We start from the raw sequence: 17,299 nt of genomic DNA, 5'->3' as shown, positions 1-17,299 counted from the left end.
TTTTTTAGCCCATGATTGTATTCGCATTACTTCTGTTGTCAACACTCCTCTAATACATGTGAACAAGTAAGGATACCCCATTTAAAGGTTCTTATTTCTTTTACACCTATGACAGCACCTGTAAGAGAGAGCCTCTGTCCTGAATAGAAAACCAAGATCATTTTAAAAGGGGAAAATTCTCCATCTTCCATTTATATTACCTTTCCAATAGACTTATTGGGATACATGGAGTTTATGGAATTTCTTTGTGACTCCAAGACCAGTCCATAGGCCAAAGCAGCTGGTGCAGGTAGTCTTGAATCCCTTAATATTTGCCAACCACTGAAGGAGTCAGGATGCCAATGGCTGTGCAGTGTGCACTGATGTGTCGGGGGTTCCTGTGCATAATGTCAGAGGCTTTCCCAAGCTCCTAATCTACTCCTCACCACTACCATACCAACCTGCTTGCAGAAAGGGGACTTGTGGCCTTAATACAGATGTAAAAATGCATCTGTATTATGCAGGTGTGAGCCTAGCCTTGCTCTCACAGTTGCTCTTCATAGGCTCACATACATAGTTTTTAAAATGTTAAGTTAGACAAAAACTATATAGATGTGCCATTTCTTTTGGGTGGAAAAGTTGTGCTGAACAATTAAAATGTATTGCACTGGTTTACACTACATTGTTAGCATAGGATGTATAACCATGGTTTATATTTTCTTTAGGTTTGTAAGTTTTGTCAATAAAATGATTCCTCGTTGTAGTAGGCATGCACACTGCGTGTGCCATATAAGCTATGTGGAAAGGTAAGGTTAAAGAGAATCTGTTAACATTTGTTGCACAGTAATGATACTCACGTGGACAGAATTGTTGGTATCTTTTTGTTAAAGAAAGAAAAGCTCACTGGTCACTGAATTAACTTGTAACTGACCAAAAATAATAAATTTTAATTTACTGAAAATCAACTAATTAAAATCAGGCATTGCTTTTCAATTGTGGTTTAGCAGAGAAAAAAAACAAAAAAACAAACCTGAAACTGGTATGGACAAAAATTATACCTGTAACTAAACATTTTGTTTAATACAAATAATACAATAAATTCCACTTTTGTCTCTTTTGTCAAAGGACATTAGAAGGACTCTTAGAAGCCTTGTGGCTTGTCAAAAACCTTTTTCTGTTTCGTTCTATTTGCTTTCTGCAGTGGTTTTTTTTTCCCTCAGTAGTATATCTAAGCTTTAAATGATAATTCTGAAAAGACAAGCTACTGGGTGCTGCACTCAGGAAGGTATATAATATAAAAATGTGGATTTATTAAAAATATGTATGGTGTTTTTTAATTCACGCTTTTATATTATATACCTTCCTGAATGAAGCTCCCAGTGGATTGATTCCCCCAACCCCCCCCCCAGAATTTTTATTTAATTATTACCAGACAATAAGTTGGAACTCTCACTGTGACCCTTATACCTGCTAGGGTCTCTCCCTAGTACAGTGATGGCTAACCTTGACACTACAGCTGTTTCAAGACTACAATTCCCATCATTCCTGGACAACCAAAGATATGGCTTTGGCTGCCCAGGTATCATGGGAATTTTAGTTTTGCAACAGCTGGAGTGTCAAGGTTAGCCATCACTGCCCTAGTACCTTCTTTCTGTGGGCGTTGTGCCTCCTGCACAACCCATCAGGTTGGGTGCAAATTTTTGAGCGAATCCACCTTTCCCTGATCTTGCTCTCCTGCATACCTTAACCTTGGAGTTCAGCTCTAATCTCTATGAAAGTTGTTCTTAGCTCTTTGTCTACCATTGGCATTATTTATCTCTTCAGTTTATCAGTTTTCCTCTTGCTTTATGTCAAGGTAGGTTAGCTACAGTCTTATAGACCTTAAAGTGTAACTGTCTTTTTTTTTTTTTTTTAAAGAGAAGATGCAACGTTTCGGCTCAATGTGTAGCCTTTCTCAAGCAGTGATACAAAATGCTCCAAGAGCTCAGTATATATACATGTGTGCATGATTGTAGTTCATCAAACAATTCATAAAGATATAAACAAAGTGAAATAAACGTGAGCTAAAATCGTGTAGAGTTCCAAAATCAAAGAAATATACAGGCAAAGTGAAAAGAAGTCCTAATCCGATAATTTACAGCAATGATCATGTTAGGAGTAATGTGAAACAACAATAAGTGACATGATTAGGTGTTAATACAAACAGCTGTGTAGCAAATGATAAACAGAAAGCAAGTAATACATACATTACACCAAAGCAGGGAATCCACATGGAGGTGGCGTGTCCGGGAACGCCGGCGTCGCCCGCTGATGACGTCACCCACGGCGCATGGTGTCCGGATCACCTAGTTCCGAATCACGTGACCTGGGTGTATCACATGATCGGTGTGATCACAGGCGCATGTGTTGGGCGGTCCCCAAGCTGACAGCGGCGCGGGCATGCCCATAACAGCCCCAGAGTCTGATGCCGCCATATTAGTAAAGGGAAAATAGCCCTTACAGCGATTGTCATTGTATGTATGGATAAGTATATCACACAGAATGATGAGAGTTGCAGAGTTGTAAAAAATAAGTAAAAGGTAGAATAACCAAAAGAAATGGGGCTGGATAAAGTACAAATAGGTATAAATAAAAATAATTATCAATAAGGGAGGAGGACCAGTACCAAAGGTAGAGGGGCTGGATTGCGTCCAGAATTTGTCATAGGGGCTTAGAGAGTATAACAGCAGGCCAACACAGGGCATTTGGGTGTCACACGATAACAAAGGCACCGAGGTCACCAGTGTCCTGAGTACCAACCCCGTCATCCACAGAAACTGCAGAGAAGCTGGGCAAGTAACATGGCCACATCTGTTTCCTCGTATTTGCACCACACAGACATCTTAGCAAAGACGCCAGCCTCAACCTGTATTCCGTACCTCGGGTCCATCCTCCCGGGGTAAAAGGGGCATGTAAAGTAGCTATATAAGCGACCCATATTGGTGAACATGTATAGTGAAAGCAACTCAAATGTGAAAAGAAAAGGTTTAATATAAACACCAATACACATTGACAAAAAACTGGTGCAAAAGAAAATAAATAATGGCACCAAAGTAATAAAGGCGTCATAAAAACCAGGAAAAAGACGAAAAAAAAATCCATGTTCGGATTCAGGCAAATGTATGCAGTAGCTTGATAACACTCCAATTCATCAAGAAAACAGATTTTCATTCTGCAAAAAATGAGAGAAAGGCAAATAAATATAAAAATATATGTACATATATGATAGGGACAAAATACCCTTGTGATACGCCAATCAGGAGTATCAAAAATGATTAGTAGTAGATAAAGAGATACAGATTATATTAGGGGATAATGTATCAGAAAGTGTGCCCATCAGGCATCGAAGGCAGTAGAGGATATCTGGAGGAGCCGAAGGGAGAGCATGACAAAGAAAAGGAAAGGAAAAGGAGAAGAAAAAGAGGGGGGGTGGGGGAAAGGGGGGGGGGAGGGAAAGTAAAAAAGAAAAGAGAAAAAGAGGGGGGGGGGGAGAGGAAGGAGTGGGGATAGAAAGGGGAAAAAGAAAAAGAGGGTGGGGGGGGGGGGTGAAAGAAAAGAAAAAGTAAAAGAAGAAAAAGTTAGAAACCTGTGGCTGGTCCTATTTTAAAGTCTATATTCATCCCGCCTGGTGCAAGGGTGTCTAGTTTGTAAATCCATTGAAGACTTTAAAATAGGACCAGCCACAGGTTTCTAACTTTTTCTTCTTTTACTTTTTCTTTTCTTCCCCCCCCTCACCCTCTTTTTTTCTTTTCCCCCTTTCTATCCACACTCCTTCCTCTCCCCCCCCCCCCCCCCTCTTTTTCTCTTTTCTTTTTCCTGGGTCCGGTTTGGTGAGACGTGCACCCGCACATTGCATTTTTTTCTAGTGCTGCTGAACATATTTTTTGAATTGTCTTTTTTTTTTTTTTTTTTTTTAGTACAATAGTACTGACAAAATCACTGGGGATTTTAAGAAACTCTGTAATAGGTTTTATTAGGAAAAAGGCCTATTTTTGTACTAAAAAAACTGTTTTCCTACCCCTTCCCCCTCACTACTTATCTGTGCATTATCAGGCAAAGCAGTCTTAACTAACCTTTCTTCACTTTGCTCTTCTGTAATTGAGTCCAATTGTAACCTATGGAGGGGGGCAGAGGAGATGAGTGACCGGGAAGAGCAGACAAGTAGCCCAGCCATTTGAAGACTGTCAGGCACATAAAATGCTTGATTCAGAAGTCATAAAGGACACTGCTTATCTGGGATCTTGGTGAGAGATGATTGCAGGATGTTTTGTGCAGGGATTGCTTTCTCCTCTCCGTGCTCAATCACTCCCCTCGGCCCCTCCCCCCCCTCCATAGAGCATAATGGACACAGAAACCCTGCTTCTACTGAAGTGAAGGGGGAGGTAGGGAAACAGCTTTTTGAGTACAGAAGGAAACTCTTGCTTTAATCCTTTCTCTGAGTGCCATTATTTCTGTCCCATCCAGATTTGTTAGTTTTTTGTTTTTTTTCTAGGCCATATTAAGCTTTTAATATGTTGATGCCCTGGCAGAAAGCATAACAGTTACACTATTCTTAACTTTCCACACTTGCGATCCTTCCCCACTTCCGAGACGGAGTCTGTCTCGAAAATAGAGGTGGTATCGTTTAGTGGTGGACCCAGAGATCCCATATGAGGTCACCGTGGGAGTGCAGAAAGGTAAAAAAAAGCAAGCCTATGTTCTCCGCCAGGGCAGCAACATATGAAAAGTTTTAAATGTGTCGAGTATGCCTTTAACATTTGTCAGTTGATCCACAGTTCAAAAGCAACATCTGATTTTCCTTACTTGGCTTTCAGTGAATGTAAAATTTTTATGACTTTTGTCGGTTTTTAAGTTACTTGAAACCATTATAGGGTTTTCTTTCTTTAATTTTTTTGTCACTGTGTGTACCTGTACATTGGCCTTTCAGGCCTTGTTCACTAAAAACAAAAATTGATTGCCAATGTAAAGAGTTGAAGAGGTGTTGCCTCCATCGATGATTAACATCACACAGGCACTGTGAATGTTTATTGAGACGCCCGTGTACATAATCACTGATGCATGACACCTGTATGAGATTTTGTCAGGTCTCTAAGGGCCCTGTCTGTCATAGATGGAGAGAGTGGCTATTACTTTATTACATCAGCCATACCTGTTTGTCTCTTACCACTGGCAAAGTTTTGTTTTTTGTTCTGCAAGCACCGAGGACCAATATACAGGTAGCATTACTGACTGTGCCATTAAATTAAAACTGCTACCTGCTGACAGATTCTCTTTACGTTGTTAGTATTGAACTTTATGGACATACAAATGTATCCTTTACAACAAAAAAGCAACATTTCCAGTAGTCGATGTTTCTTTACCCACATATTACAAGTACTTACAACACATGTACATAAGTGCATTTTGGAGCAACATGGGTCTTTTATGGAGAAGATCCCAAATGAGCATGTAATATCTGTTTTTTGCTTGAATGTTTGCAGAATATTTTTATGGTGGTGCCCACAAAAGGTTTTTTTAAAAAAAAAAACAAAAAAAACAGTTGCCTTGGAAATCATTGACTGTACGTAAATGTATCTATCTAAAGGCATACTCTGCCCAGTTAGTGCATTTTGTGCAACCGGAAGAGGCCTTGGAAGCAAGTTTTTGGGAATGCATGTGTATAATACCAGTTGCTCCTACTGCTCTCCACTGCTACATTAGTCAAGTAAGATGGGTACTCTGGGGGGTAGTTTTTATTATAATTTTTTAAATACATTTAAGATTTTTTATAGTGCTGTCAGTGGGCAAGGCAGGCTTCAGCATCCAAAACTACATTCAGTGTGTCTTACACTGGGCCATACCTTTCTGTTTCTGTGATGTAGTTTTATGACCGTACCAGACTTGTTGAAAGTTAAGCCATCATAATGGTTTGATGAATATTTTCATTGATGTAGTGTGATTGAATGGTAGATATACATCAACATGTACTGCTTAAAAATCAGCTCTGCGCATTGTGTACATCTTATTCCCTGCATTTCATTGCAGCTATCAGTAGTAGAGTATTAACTTTAATTGTGCATATCTGTAACGTTTGTGCATTTTTCTGCTCAGCCCCTGTGCGTATTTTGTGGATAAATTGTCGAAGCTGTCACCTTTTCTTTTGTCACTGTCACATATGTGTTTGTTTCCTTTCCTGCTAGCTGTCAGGGCATGAAAAGGTATGGAACTCGAGAGTGCAACTGGTTTTATTTTGGACTCTATTAACCAATTAATATAGTCTGCTTGACCTGTTTTATTTCTTTTGCACCACTTCTCTTCTAATCTGTGTGTTCATTTACAGGCTGTTTTCACCTTTACATTATAAAAGCTACATTTAGAATTCCCACTTGTGCATGTACAGTAATTTATGTTTGTATGTAGCATGGGGCTGATCACATAAGTAAATTTAATATATATTGCTAGCTTTTACATTATCCAGTACAGGTAATTTTACAAATTTGTGAGAGTATAAACTTAAGTATACATAATCTACATGGTATATGGCTATTAGCCATTCGTTATCATGTTATACTGTTAATTTCTAATGAAAACTATATGCTCAATATTCTCCAATTGGTAAGTTGGTATAGAAAGGCGCTAAAAGTCCCCAAAAATGGTGATCCAAGCTTTCTGTGTATGTTGATTTTGGGTGTCTTCAAAAACTCTAAAAGCCCTTTTACATGGACTGACTAATAGCCAATTTAATATTTTATTACCAATAATTGATTTACGGTAAGGATTAGTGATCATCTGACGAGCAAGTAGACACTCATTTGTCAGCCGATTGTATCGTTTATGCAGGCCTACACATCACCCGAGTGTGAATGTGGGTTGTGTGGCTGACAGTGATGATATTGAAGGCCTGCATGGTAAGTGTGTAATGGGACCCCTAAACATGCAATAATGCACCAAGCTTCTGTCAAAGTTTGCATTAAATTATCATTTACACTCAGAACTGTGCCATGTTCTTTTGTGTGTGACTATTGCCTGTTCTCAGTGGTCACTGTTTAAAAATGAATGTGTTGAAAGGTATTCAGAATTTTTTTTTTTTTAAGCTTCTGTCACAGGTATTCTTAGACAAGTGGTCCCTGTGCCACGACAATGGGCCAAATGCAGGTGCATAGTTTGAAAATGTGGTTGAGAAAGGCTAAAGAGTATAATTATAACCTTCCGTTATAGTCATGTCTTAAGCCCCTATTTCACGGGGCGACTAGAGGAGCAAACGAGTGCTGTCAGTACTGAGTACAGGGGGGGTTTGCGCGTGTAGTTGCTAGATCTTCCGGGCAGCCCATAGAGGATAGCGGTGGTCTGCTGCCGCCGCTCCTGTTCCGCGGAGCAACAGCAGCAGATCGTTGCTATCAGTAGTTTGTCTTTCAACATGTTGAAAGACAAACGACTGCAGTGATCAGCCGACATTGTTAATGTCAGCTGATAGTTGCCTTCTATTACACGGGACGATTATCGGCCGTAACGGTCGAATACGGTTGGTAATCGTTCCTTGAAATGGGGCCTTTACAAGCATGTATTTTAGTATATTCGGATTTATGGAATTATATGATGAAAACAAGGTATGTTTAATTAAAGGGCATTAAGTTAATAAAAACCCTTGAAAGTACAGCCATCTCATGATAGAATAGCTCTGTTTTAGAGCTGTCAGGCCCCGTTTAAGCAGAAAATGTTAAAGGGAACCTGTCACCCCCCGTGCCGGAGCAGAGCCCGCCCGGCCCCCCGCTAGAGACCCTTATACTCATACCGTGCGAAAAGTCCAGCTCCTGGAGCTGCTCCCGTTGCCGAGATATCACCGTCTGTAGCCCGGCGCGCACATCAGAGATGAATCCGACACTCATAGAGAATGACTGCTCCAGTCATTCTCTATGAGCGTCGGACACATCTCTGATGCGCGTGCGCCGTGCTTCAGACGTCGATATCTTGGAGGTGGGAGCGGCTCCAGGAGCGGGACTTCATGCACGTCGTAAGTATAAGGGTCTCTAGCGGGGGATCGGCCAGGCTCTGCCCCGGCATGGGGGGTGACTGATTCCCATTTAAGGGATTTATATTTGTGCATTAATACACCAGCATGCCATTACAGATTTTGAAGGAGTGTGGCTGTGATTGAGAGCCACATTCTCACACAAACAGCCACAATGGCAAAACAAAAAATCCAATCCTGTCTGTTCAAATAGGTGTTCCAGATTTTAAAATATTATATATAATGCTGGGGCAGCTATTAAAGGGAAAGTTATACCTGCCTACCCCCCTCCTTCACAGGTGCATCTATTTCCATTACCCAGCTGCTCATCTCTGATTCCTGCATCTATGGCAATGTTTTAGAGCAGGACCTGCCACTCAGCCAATCACTAGCAGTAAAGGGACATCACTGTGGCCAGTGATTGGCTAAGAAGCAGGAAGAAGACTTCTCTGCCTTTTGGTTAAGATCAAATGTAGTATCTGTTCTTATCAGTTTAATATCTCTATCTGGAGACCATATATTAAATGGATTTGTAGGCCAAGGAGGTTGAAAAAGAGCTTGTGCTGTCCTCTCCAGGCATTGACCTGGTATTGCAGTGCTTCTTGGTTTAGCGCATCAAAAAAAAAAAAAAGCCTACAGCAGCCCCAGCATTATACTGTATAAAAATTGAAAACTCCACGAATACGCCTTTTAGGGCTATGTTATCATTTGCACATGTATTTTTGTGGTTCCCGCACTAAATCTGCAGTGCATGCTGTCTTTCGAGCTCCTCTTATGTCTCCTGAGGATAATTATAATACCTATAGATAAACTCAAAATTATGTAACATTGTCCAGTTCTTATAAATATATAAATGATCTCTCAGAGCATTCTGTTTTGTATCACTCTAAATACCATATCTGGATTTAAAGGGGTTGGGCACTTTAAGTAAGCTTGTTCAGTGTACAGTATTAGTAAGCGTACTCACGGTATATATTGACAGTAGCTCCCTGTGTACCTCACAGACACTCACCTCCGCCAGGCTGTGCTGTCCTGCTCTCTGTTGTGTCTGTCCATAAATGGCCGACATGGAGGAGCATGTGACCATGCCCCGCTCCCCAATGTCCCCCACTGAGCCTGTATATGCCTATGGAGGACACGGGAAGGGGCACGGTCACATGCTCCTCCATGTCACCATCTTATGGACAGCCTCACCACAGAGCAGGGCAGCACAGCCTGGAGGAGGGGAGTCTGATTTTAGCTCTATTCGGTACACAGGAAGCTGCTGTCAGTATATACAGTGAGTACACTTACTTATACTGTATACTGAGGTATCTTACTATAAAGTGGCCAACCCCTTTAAACTTTCACTACAGTTGGTTTTTAGGTCTTGTGTCTCGTATAGTAGACTCTATTGTGACACTATTAATATTATTGCATTGTACTATTGGTCTGTTTTGATAATGTTTGTTTATTGTTGGAGTTAGTGTCTCTGTCATTTGCAGTAACATGCGATGTTTCAACCCAATTAGTCTTTATCAAGGATGCTTGATAAAGACCCCTCTTTGGGTTAAATGCTCTGCACAGCTTCATCTTCAGCAGATCGCCTCTCGAGGATATATACCTACTTACACCTGCCACGCATGTGTCAGCTTTATAGGAATGTGAATGCAGGATTGCCAGAGCATTTACTTTAATGGATTGTTTTATAAAAAAAATATATAGTTTTATTTGCCATAGAATTTTATACGACAAAGCAAACAGGGCTGACAGAATAAAAGCCTTGTGGAGTATTAAAGGTGTATTCCCCCCAACAGCTAAAAAAATTAAATGCTCCCAAAACTAGTCTTACTCACCAAGTCCCCTTAAGTATTTTGAGCCGCCCCCTATCTTTCTGGCTGCAGCCTGAGTTAGAAATTTTTCAAAAATTTTGGCTATATCCAAGATGGCGCTGTCTGGGAAATTACATTTCCCATCATGCAGTGCATCTACCTGATTGGTCCATTTTCATACCTGCCCCCTTAGCAGGTGGGGGTAACATCAGGGTCCTTTATAATTACTGAACAGTCTTCCTGCTGCTGTTTTGCACTGGTTTACTGGAGAAACAACGACTGTGGCCAGCTCCCAGCGATAAACCAGCTCTCCTAGATCACGTAGAAAGATAGAGCACGGAGACTGAAGCCCCTGGATTCCGGGGTGTCAATAACAAGAAAAGAAACTTGATTCCTCCAGCTCATATAAAATTCCACTTTATTAATTCCAAACGTCTAAAAATGATAGCCGACGCGTTTCGAGCCTACTCGGCTCTTAGTCATGGCATCTATACAATTAGACAAACAGACTAAGTGTTAAAATACAGAAAATACAAAACATGGTTAAAAAACATATATACATATAAATGCACACACATAGATATCACAAACACAGGACCAAATACCTATACAACATGAATAGAAAACTTTTGTGAACTTGTGACGGGTAACTATCCTAAACCCAGCGCAATAACCCAATTGCATAAAGGGTAGAGAACTCCAGAGGAATACGTATGTCTGGATCCAACCGTATGTTTAATGATGTATATCATCTCAAAAATTACTAGGCTTGAGGTACCACACACAAGTATACATAAGAATATTGTGAAATAGACAAAAAAGGGGAGAAACATAGTACCTGTAACCGCAAAAATCTAGGGAAAAGATTCCATCCCAAAGCAGATAGAGAGGAAAAAAGGTCACCAGGAGACATCAGAGCTCTGTAATAATATGAATGCAATATGGGTGCAATGATCTAGCTGGGTGATATGCAATATAGATGCAATGATCTAGCTGGGTAAATACATATATATATCACAGTCTGCATCAAGAAATATATCAACAGCTGGGTAAATACATATATATATCTCACAATCTGCATCAAGAAATATATCAACAGCCAAGTGCACTAAATACATATATCACAATCTGCATCGAAAAATATGAATACAATATAGATGCAATGATCTAGCTGGATAATATGCGATATGGATGCAATGATCTAGCTGGATAATATCAACAGCCAAGTGCACTAAATACATATATATATCACAATCTGCATCAAAAAATATATATCAACAGCCAAATGCACTAAATACCTATATCACAATCTGCAAAACATATGAAAAGAATTGAGGGCAGAACTGCCCTCTTACTAACCTCCGGGACCATGATTACAGGAAAAAATGCTCACACCGCCGCTTGCCTTGCCGGTGTCTAGAGTAAATGTCCATGATTCTGGCTTTAAGAGCAAGCAACCCGGATATGGCTGATTGCGTCACATCCGCCCGGTGGAACGCAAAATGCGTTCCACCGCCGGCAAAACACAGCGCTGCTGCCTAAGGGTCTACAGGAAGTGTACCACATATTGAAAAACCACTGCAAGATACACCCCACCACCGGCGATGCACATTGTCAACTGGCCAGGATATATATGAGAGTACAATAAGAATACAGTAGAGATGCGTTCCATTATGGAACGCATATGCTATACGTCATATCCGCCCGGTGGAACGCAAAATGCGTTCCACCGTCATGAAAGTGCATTCCCCACTTAGTCAAAGATATAAATAGTGATGTAGGACGCAAACTATATTAGTGATGATGGGGGGTGCGCATGTTGTGTAAAAAGGGGCGTGCTATATGCACAAAAAGATGTTATGATTACAAAAACAAGGACCCTCAACCGCAGGTAGCATCTGGGGCATATCTTAATCATTAGTAGTACTAAAATGTCCTAATGTGATGTAGTGGGGACAAAACTGGTTTGTGGTTTGTGCTATTGCACTGGTTTGTGCTATTCAAGGGAGATTTACAGCAGGGAGACAACACAGCACAGAGTAATGTCTGTTTTGGGTGTATTATATTCTACCACTGCCTTTGGATGGTGGTAGTAGGACTACAGGTGCCAGTTGCTGGGGACCTCTTCTGGGGGTATAACGCGTCCTTCCTCTTTGAGATGAAGGACATGTGATCCTCAACACAGAGGGTGGGGGCCAGGAGGAGGGAGGGTGTCGGAGAGGACTCTGTTTAGTTGATTTTATGTGTCCAGTGTTGGTGAATCTAGCTACATACCAGAAAAACAGTGCAAAAGCCATAATACTTTGATTTTAGCACGATATAAAGCTATAGGTGGAATGTTACTTAATGCAAAAATTATTTGGGAATTGATACCCCTTTAAGACAATGTCTTTTAAAGCTCTTAGAGGTCGGTGAGATCATTAAAACACATTGTTTTTTATTCAGTTTGTTTTGTTTTACAGTGCAATTTTATGGCAAATAAAACTGTATTTTTATAATACGTGTGTGTATATGGGACACTGAAAAACTGGCTGCCGTCCCAAAAATATGCATTGTTTTTTTTCTTTATTATTAAACTGTCTATTCACCTCAGATGGCTCATTGTGATCAAAGGTCCTTTACTTGGGGCATATCTATCTCCTTTTTTCCCTATTCTTAGAAACCCAGCCTTTTTATCGGCCTTAGGACGACTCTGCTTTCCTTGCTTGGGCCACTGCAGGTCTCTGTAGTTGCCTTCACATTTTCTACTCATTTTCGCTTCAAACTAATCACAAAAGAAACAGTACTCAAAAAGTATGTGCATTAATACAATATATAAATAAAGAAGAATCATTGTTCATGTCTTGAACAGTATGTGGCAGCAATGTACGAACAGTCAAAGAAATGCAACACAGTAGAAAGTTTAAGAAAAGAAGATAATAATCATTTACTGCATTGGACTGCAGATTTAGTAAAGCATCCCATATTTTGTAAATCTTTTGAAGGCACCTGCGGTACAATAATACACCACTTTTTTATTATAGGGAACAGCAGGATTCTTTAGTGAGAAATAGGGTCCCACAAAGGGAAATGCGAGTACGATGATGCCAGTGTTCTTCCAATGAACCAAAGAGGCATATGTCTATACTGAAAGGGGCAAGTGATGTCAATTAGAGTAAATAGAAGTGTTGTCCCCTCCTCCCAAAACATGCATAGGTAGACCGTACCACAATAGACTTAGAAAATCACCTCTGGTCGCTGAAGACAGCCTAAAGAAGGTAATGCAATGCAGCAGAGTTAGTACTGATGAATTATATTTAGCTGTATAATTTTATTGTTTGCAGAGAGGTGGGACTACATAATGATTTTCAACATCTTGAAAGGCAGTGGGTTTACAGACATTGTTTCTGAGAAAAAAAATGAATGCATACCATAGATACCAACGTATCATGGGCCCTACATTTTAAGTACCCATATGAGAAGAAAAGAGATGTGTCTGCCCCAAAATGAGCGCATTGAGCCTTTAGGGGAGTGCGTACTTTGGAAGAATTATGGGCAAGGGATTAGACAAATTACATTATAAATCTGTGCAAGAGATAAAGTTGCATCTGTACAGATAAGCTTATCCTGTTTGGTCATAGGATGCTAACTAAGGGAGGTAGGTGTTATCCCTTAAGGACATCTCCTATTAAGGTCTATGGGTTTACAAAGTTTACTTTGTAACTGGATTGAAAACTGGCTTAATGATCGTATCCAGAGTGGTAGTCAATGATTCCTACTCTGAATAGTCCCTGATTATAAGTGGTGTACCCCACAGGTCAGTACTGGGCCCCCTTTTGTTTAACTTGTTTAACTTCCACATTTGCAGATAACACCAAGCTTTGTAGTACAGTACAGTCTATGGAAGATATGCAGATGGTACGGGCTGACTTAGACTCACTGAGTGTTTGGGCGTCTACCTGGCAAATGAGGTTCAATGTGGATAAATGTAAAGTTATGCCCCTGGGTACTAATAACCCACATGCATCATATGTCCTGGGAGAGTCGCTGATAGATAGGGATCTGATTGTACTTGTAGATAATAGACTACAGAACAGCACACAATGTCAGTCAGCTGCTTCTAAGGCCAGCAGCATATTGTCATGCAATAAAACAGGCATGGACTCTCGGGACAGGGATATAATATTACCGTTCTATAAAGCTTTGGTGCGGCCTCATCTGGAGTATGCTGTCCAGTTTTGGAATCCAATTCATAAAAAGGATGTCCTAAAGCTGGAAAAAGGCACAAAGACGGCAACTAAACTAATAAGGGGAATGGAGCATCTTAGTTATGAGGAAAAGATTAAGGAAGTTAAATTATTTTTTCTTGGAAAGACGTCTAAGGGGAGATATGATTGATGTATTTAAATATATAAATGGCCTCTACAAGAAATGTAGGGAAAAGATGTTCCAGGTAAAACACCCATGAAAGACAAGAAGTTCAATCTCCGGAGGCAACAAGCCGCATTTACCATGAAAACAGTGAATCTGTGAAACAGTCTACCCCAGGATCTAGTAACAGCAAATACAGTGGAGGGCTTCAAAACAGGCTTATAGCCCTATTTCACGGAACGATTATTGTTCATAGACTCTCTCCAACGACCGCTTGTTAACGAGCACTTAACGATTTTTTTAAGCGAACGATAACACATAATACGTGTGGGAACGTGAACGATATCTGTAGTGTAACGATTTTTTGCGGTCGTTACATCGTTACATGGTCGTTTAAAACGTGGGGAAATGTAGGTAGACATTTCAAGAACAACTGAAAGATTTTTTTTTATTCCACAAAACGATTAGCGAATTATTGTTGAAAGACCAGCGATTTGTTTTCCGACATGTTGAAAAAAAATAGTGAACGACTCGACGATTTCGCTGTTGTCGTTCGCTCGTTTACAGCTATTCCACAGAACGAATATCGTTAACGAATGGTCGTTTGAACTATTTTATGAACGATAATAGTTTCAAAAAGTTCCGTGGAAAGGGCCTTTAGACAAGTTCTTAGAACAAAATAACTGCATAAGCTAAGTGACTTTCAGAGGTAAGGAGTTGAGGAGCAGAAGATGGCTAAAGCCTTGCTGGGCAGGACGCTGTGAAGCTACTTGACATTGTGTGCTGTCGACTGGAAGTTAGTTGTTTGATTTAAGGTATCGTCCAGTAGAACCACATTCCAATGGCTCTTTTCGAGAGTTGAGAAGGACCACAATTGTGGGTTCATAAAATGAAGGGGAATATATTAAAATATATATATATATATATATATATATATATATATATATATATATATATATATATATATAATCGTGGTAGGAGCTTGTTGAAAGACTTTGTAAATGGGGAACAAAAATATCATATGTTATGGTGGAAACCCGGCAATTGACCTTCCATGGCAAGGGTTATCTAATAAATTTCATTTTATTAGTATGAATAACAGACATAATAGAAATACTGCATTGCCTTTGTGAAACTAATTTTACCCTGGGTACCAGGGCAGGTTAGAGACATATGTAGTCTAGATGCGCCTATCTAGTAGATGAATGGCAAGTGAACACTGATTGATAGATCAGGGGGACAAAGCCTTCATAAACATATCCATCCAATACCTGACATAAATGTAAATAAAGCAGTCAGAGAAGAGGGAGAGGATTGAAAGACAGGGTTCCTGAATACTTAGAGGCATCCATAAGCATGTTAATCTATCATACAGAGAGAAATGGCATCGGTCTATATAGAGACAAAATAAATACTTTGTTTTAAAATTGGTTGAGAGGTGGGGGATTTTAAATATTGAGAAGCACATATCATTTTGTGTATGCAGAGATCAATACCAAATACTAACGTCCCTCTGGGTCTACCTTTGGGGCCTATGCTTACCATTTCAATGACCTGTGACTGAGTAAAGACCCCACCCTCCCAAGGAAACAAGTTTGGGCACAGAATTACGTGGCTTGCTTGCTCCTTGCTAAGTGCAGTGACAAGATTCTGCCCGCCCTTTGGCTGCAAAGCCATAGGCATTAGGGGAATTGTGGCCTGCACTGGGGGAGAAATGTTAACCAAAATGGCAGGTAACCCATACATGCCATATGAATTAGTTATCAATAATACTCAGATAATACACTGCAGATTAAAATGTGTCTGTCTACAGAAATCCTTACTGGAATGTGTACGTTAGTATTTTTGTGTCCTTAGTGCCATCAAGCTTGTGTTTAAATTGTTGGCAGTAGTTTAACACACACACCCTCCAACCTTTAAAGTGACACTGTCACCCCTTTTCTGTATGAGGACTTCTCTACATAGCTGTAAAGCCTAAATTCTGCAATTTTCATACCTAGCTTTATTATAGATTTCTTGGTGGTTTTTGCCACCTGGGCGGAGCTTCGCGTCTGCAGCGCCACTTAGTCCTCCCACATCGGCACCTTAGGCCCCAGCCCTCTGTGACGTCTTGGGCTAGGCCCCAACCCCATCGGCTGTTGAGGGGGTGGGGCCTAGAGGCGGATATTGTCATGGGGGGGCCTACAGTGCAGATGTGGGTGGGGCTAAGTGGTGCCGCGGGAATGAAGCCCCGCCCAGGTGGCACAAACCACCAACCATAAAAAGCATTTTTCACAGGACCAAGCACCAAGAAATCTATAATAAAGTAAGGTATGAAAACTGCAGGCTTTGGAGCTGTGTAGAGAAGTCCTCATACAGAAAGGGGATGGCAGTATGACTTTAACATGAAAGAATTTTATTATAGAAAAATGCCAGCTACTGTATATTCTAAACTATGCAAGTGTCTACCAGTTGTTGACATCCTCCCTTTGAATCTCCCACAGATAACAGCAGAAGCCTGCTTTCTACTTTCACAATGTATTACTTGGGCAGTTATTACTAATATCTTAGACGTTTGCTTGCTGCTTTACGTAGCTGTCCTTACTGTGATTTTCCCTTTGTACCAGGTATGCATACACTTGTTTTATGTTGGGAAAAATAGCATATTTTGCTTTATTTTCAGATGCAGTCTGTATCAAGAATTAATGTGACCTCAGCTCCCCAAGCAACAAGCCGAGATGACGAAGGAGGAAGATGCCATACTACAAAAAAGAGCAGTTTTCACGAGGTCTTCAGTTTAGCTGAAACAGAGCGTCCTTTGCCAGGTAACTGAATACAACAGTTCTGAAGTAACTCGTTTATAACAGTCTCTCTCTAAAAAGCGCCTTTTAAAACTGAAGTAATGAATTGATGTTGGTTGATGCTTTCCACATGGTAAACCAGACTAGAAGCAGTTACAGGTACAGAACAGCAGGCACAGAAATGGGAAAATTAACCTATGTTATAGCAATAAATACTAATATGAAAACTTTGGAGCATTTAAAGAGAATGTACCCTTAGACTAGTAAAAATTAGCCCTACATACTGTCCTGTCAGCACTGCGGTGTACTGCCCGGTCCTGTAGAGCTTTTTTCATTCCCCATTCCTGTTTTTT

The 17,299-nt window shown here is 40.4% G+C and overlaps 1 protein-coding gene and 1 pseudogene across 4 annotated transcripts in view; both read left to right on the top strand.

Annotated features, from left to right (window-relative positions):
• GRAMD4 (GRAM domain containing 4) overlaps positions 1-17,299 on the top strand; it is a 104,108-nt gene that overhangs the window by 82,266 nt on the left and 4,543 nt on the right. For all 4 annotated transcript variants that reach the window (XM_069977040.1, XM_069977030.1, XM_069977036.1 and 1 more), the window contains one exon: positions 16,829-16,970. In XM_069977040.1, the coding sequence (XP_069833141.1) occupies positions 16,829-16,970 (142 nt within the window). The remainder of the gene's footprint in view (positions 1-16,828; positions 16,971-17,299) is intronic.
• Positions 8,446-8,626, top strand: LOC138781879 (U2 spliceosomal RNA; annotated as a pseudogene).

The sequence above is a fragment of the Dendropsophus ebraccatus genome, chromosome 1, assembly GCF_027789765.1.
Source record: "Dendropsophus ebraccatus isolate aDenEbr1 chromosome 1, aDenEbr1.pat, whole genome shotgun sequence".
In the NCBI taxonomy this organism is placed as follows: Eukaryota; Metazoa; Chordata; class Amphibia; order Anura; family Hylidae; genus Dendropsophus; species Dendropsophus ebraccatus.
Note: the sequence above shows the minus strand (reverse complement) of the source record. Positions and strands in the feature narration are given on the sequence as shown.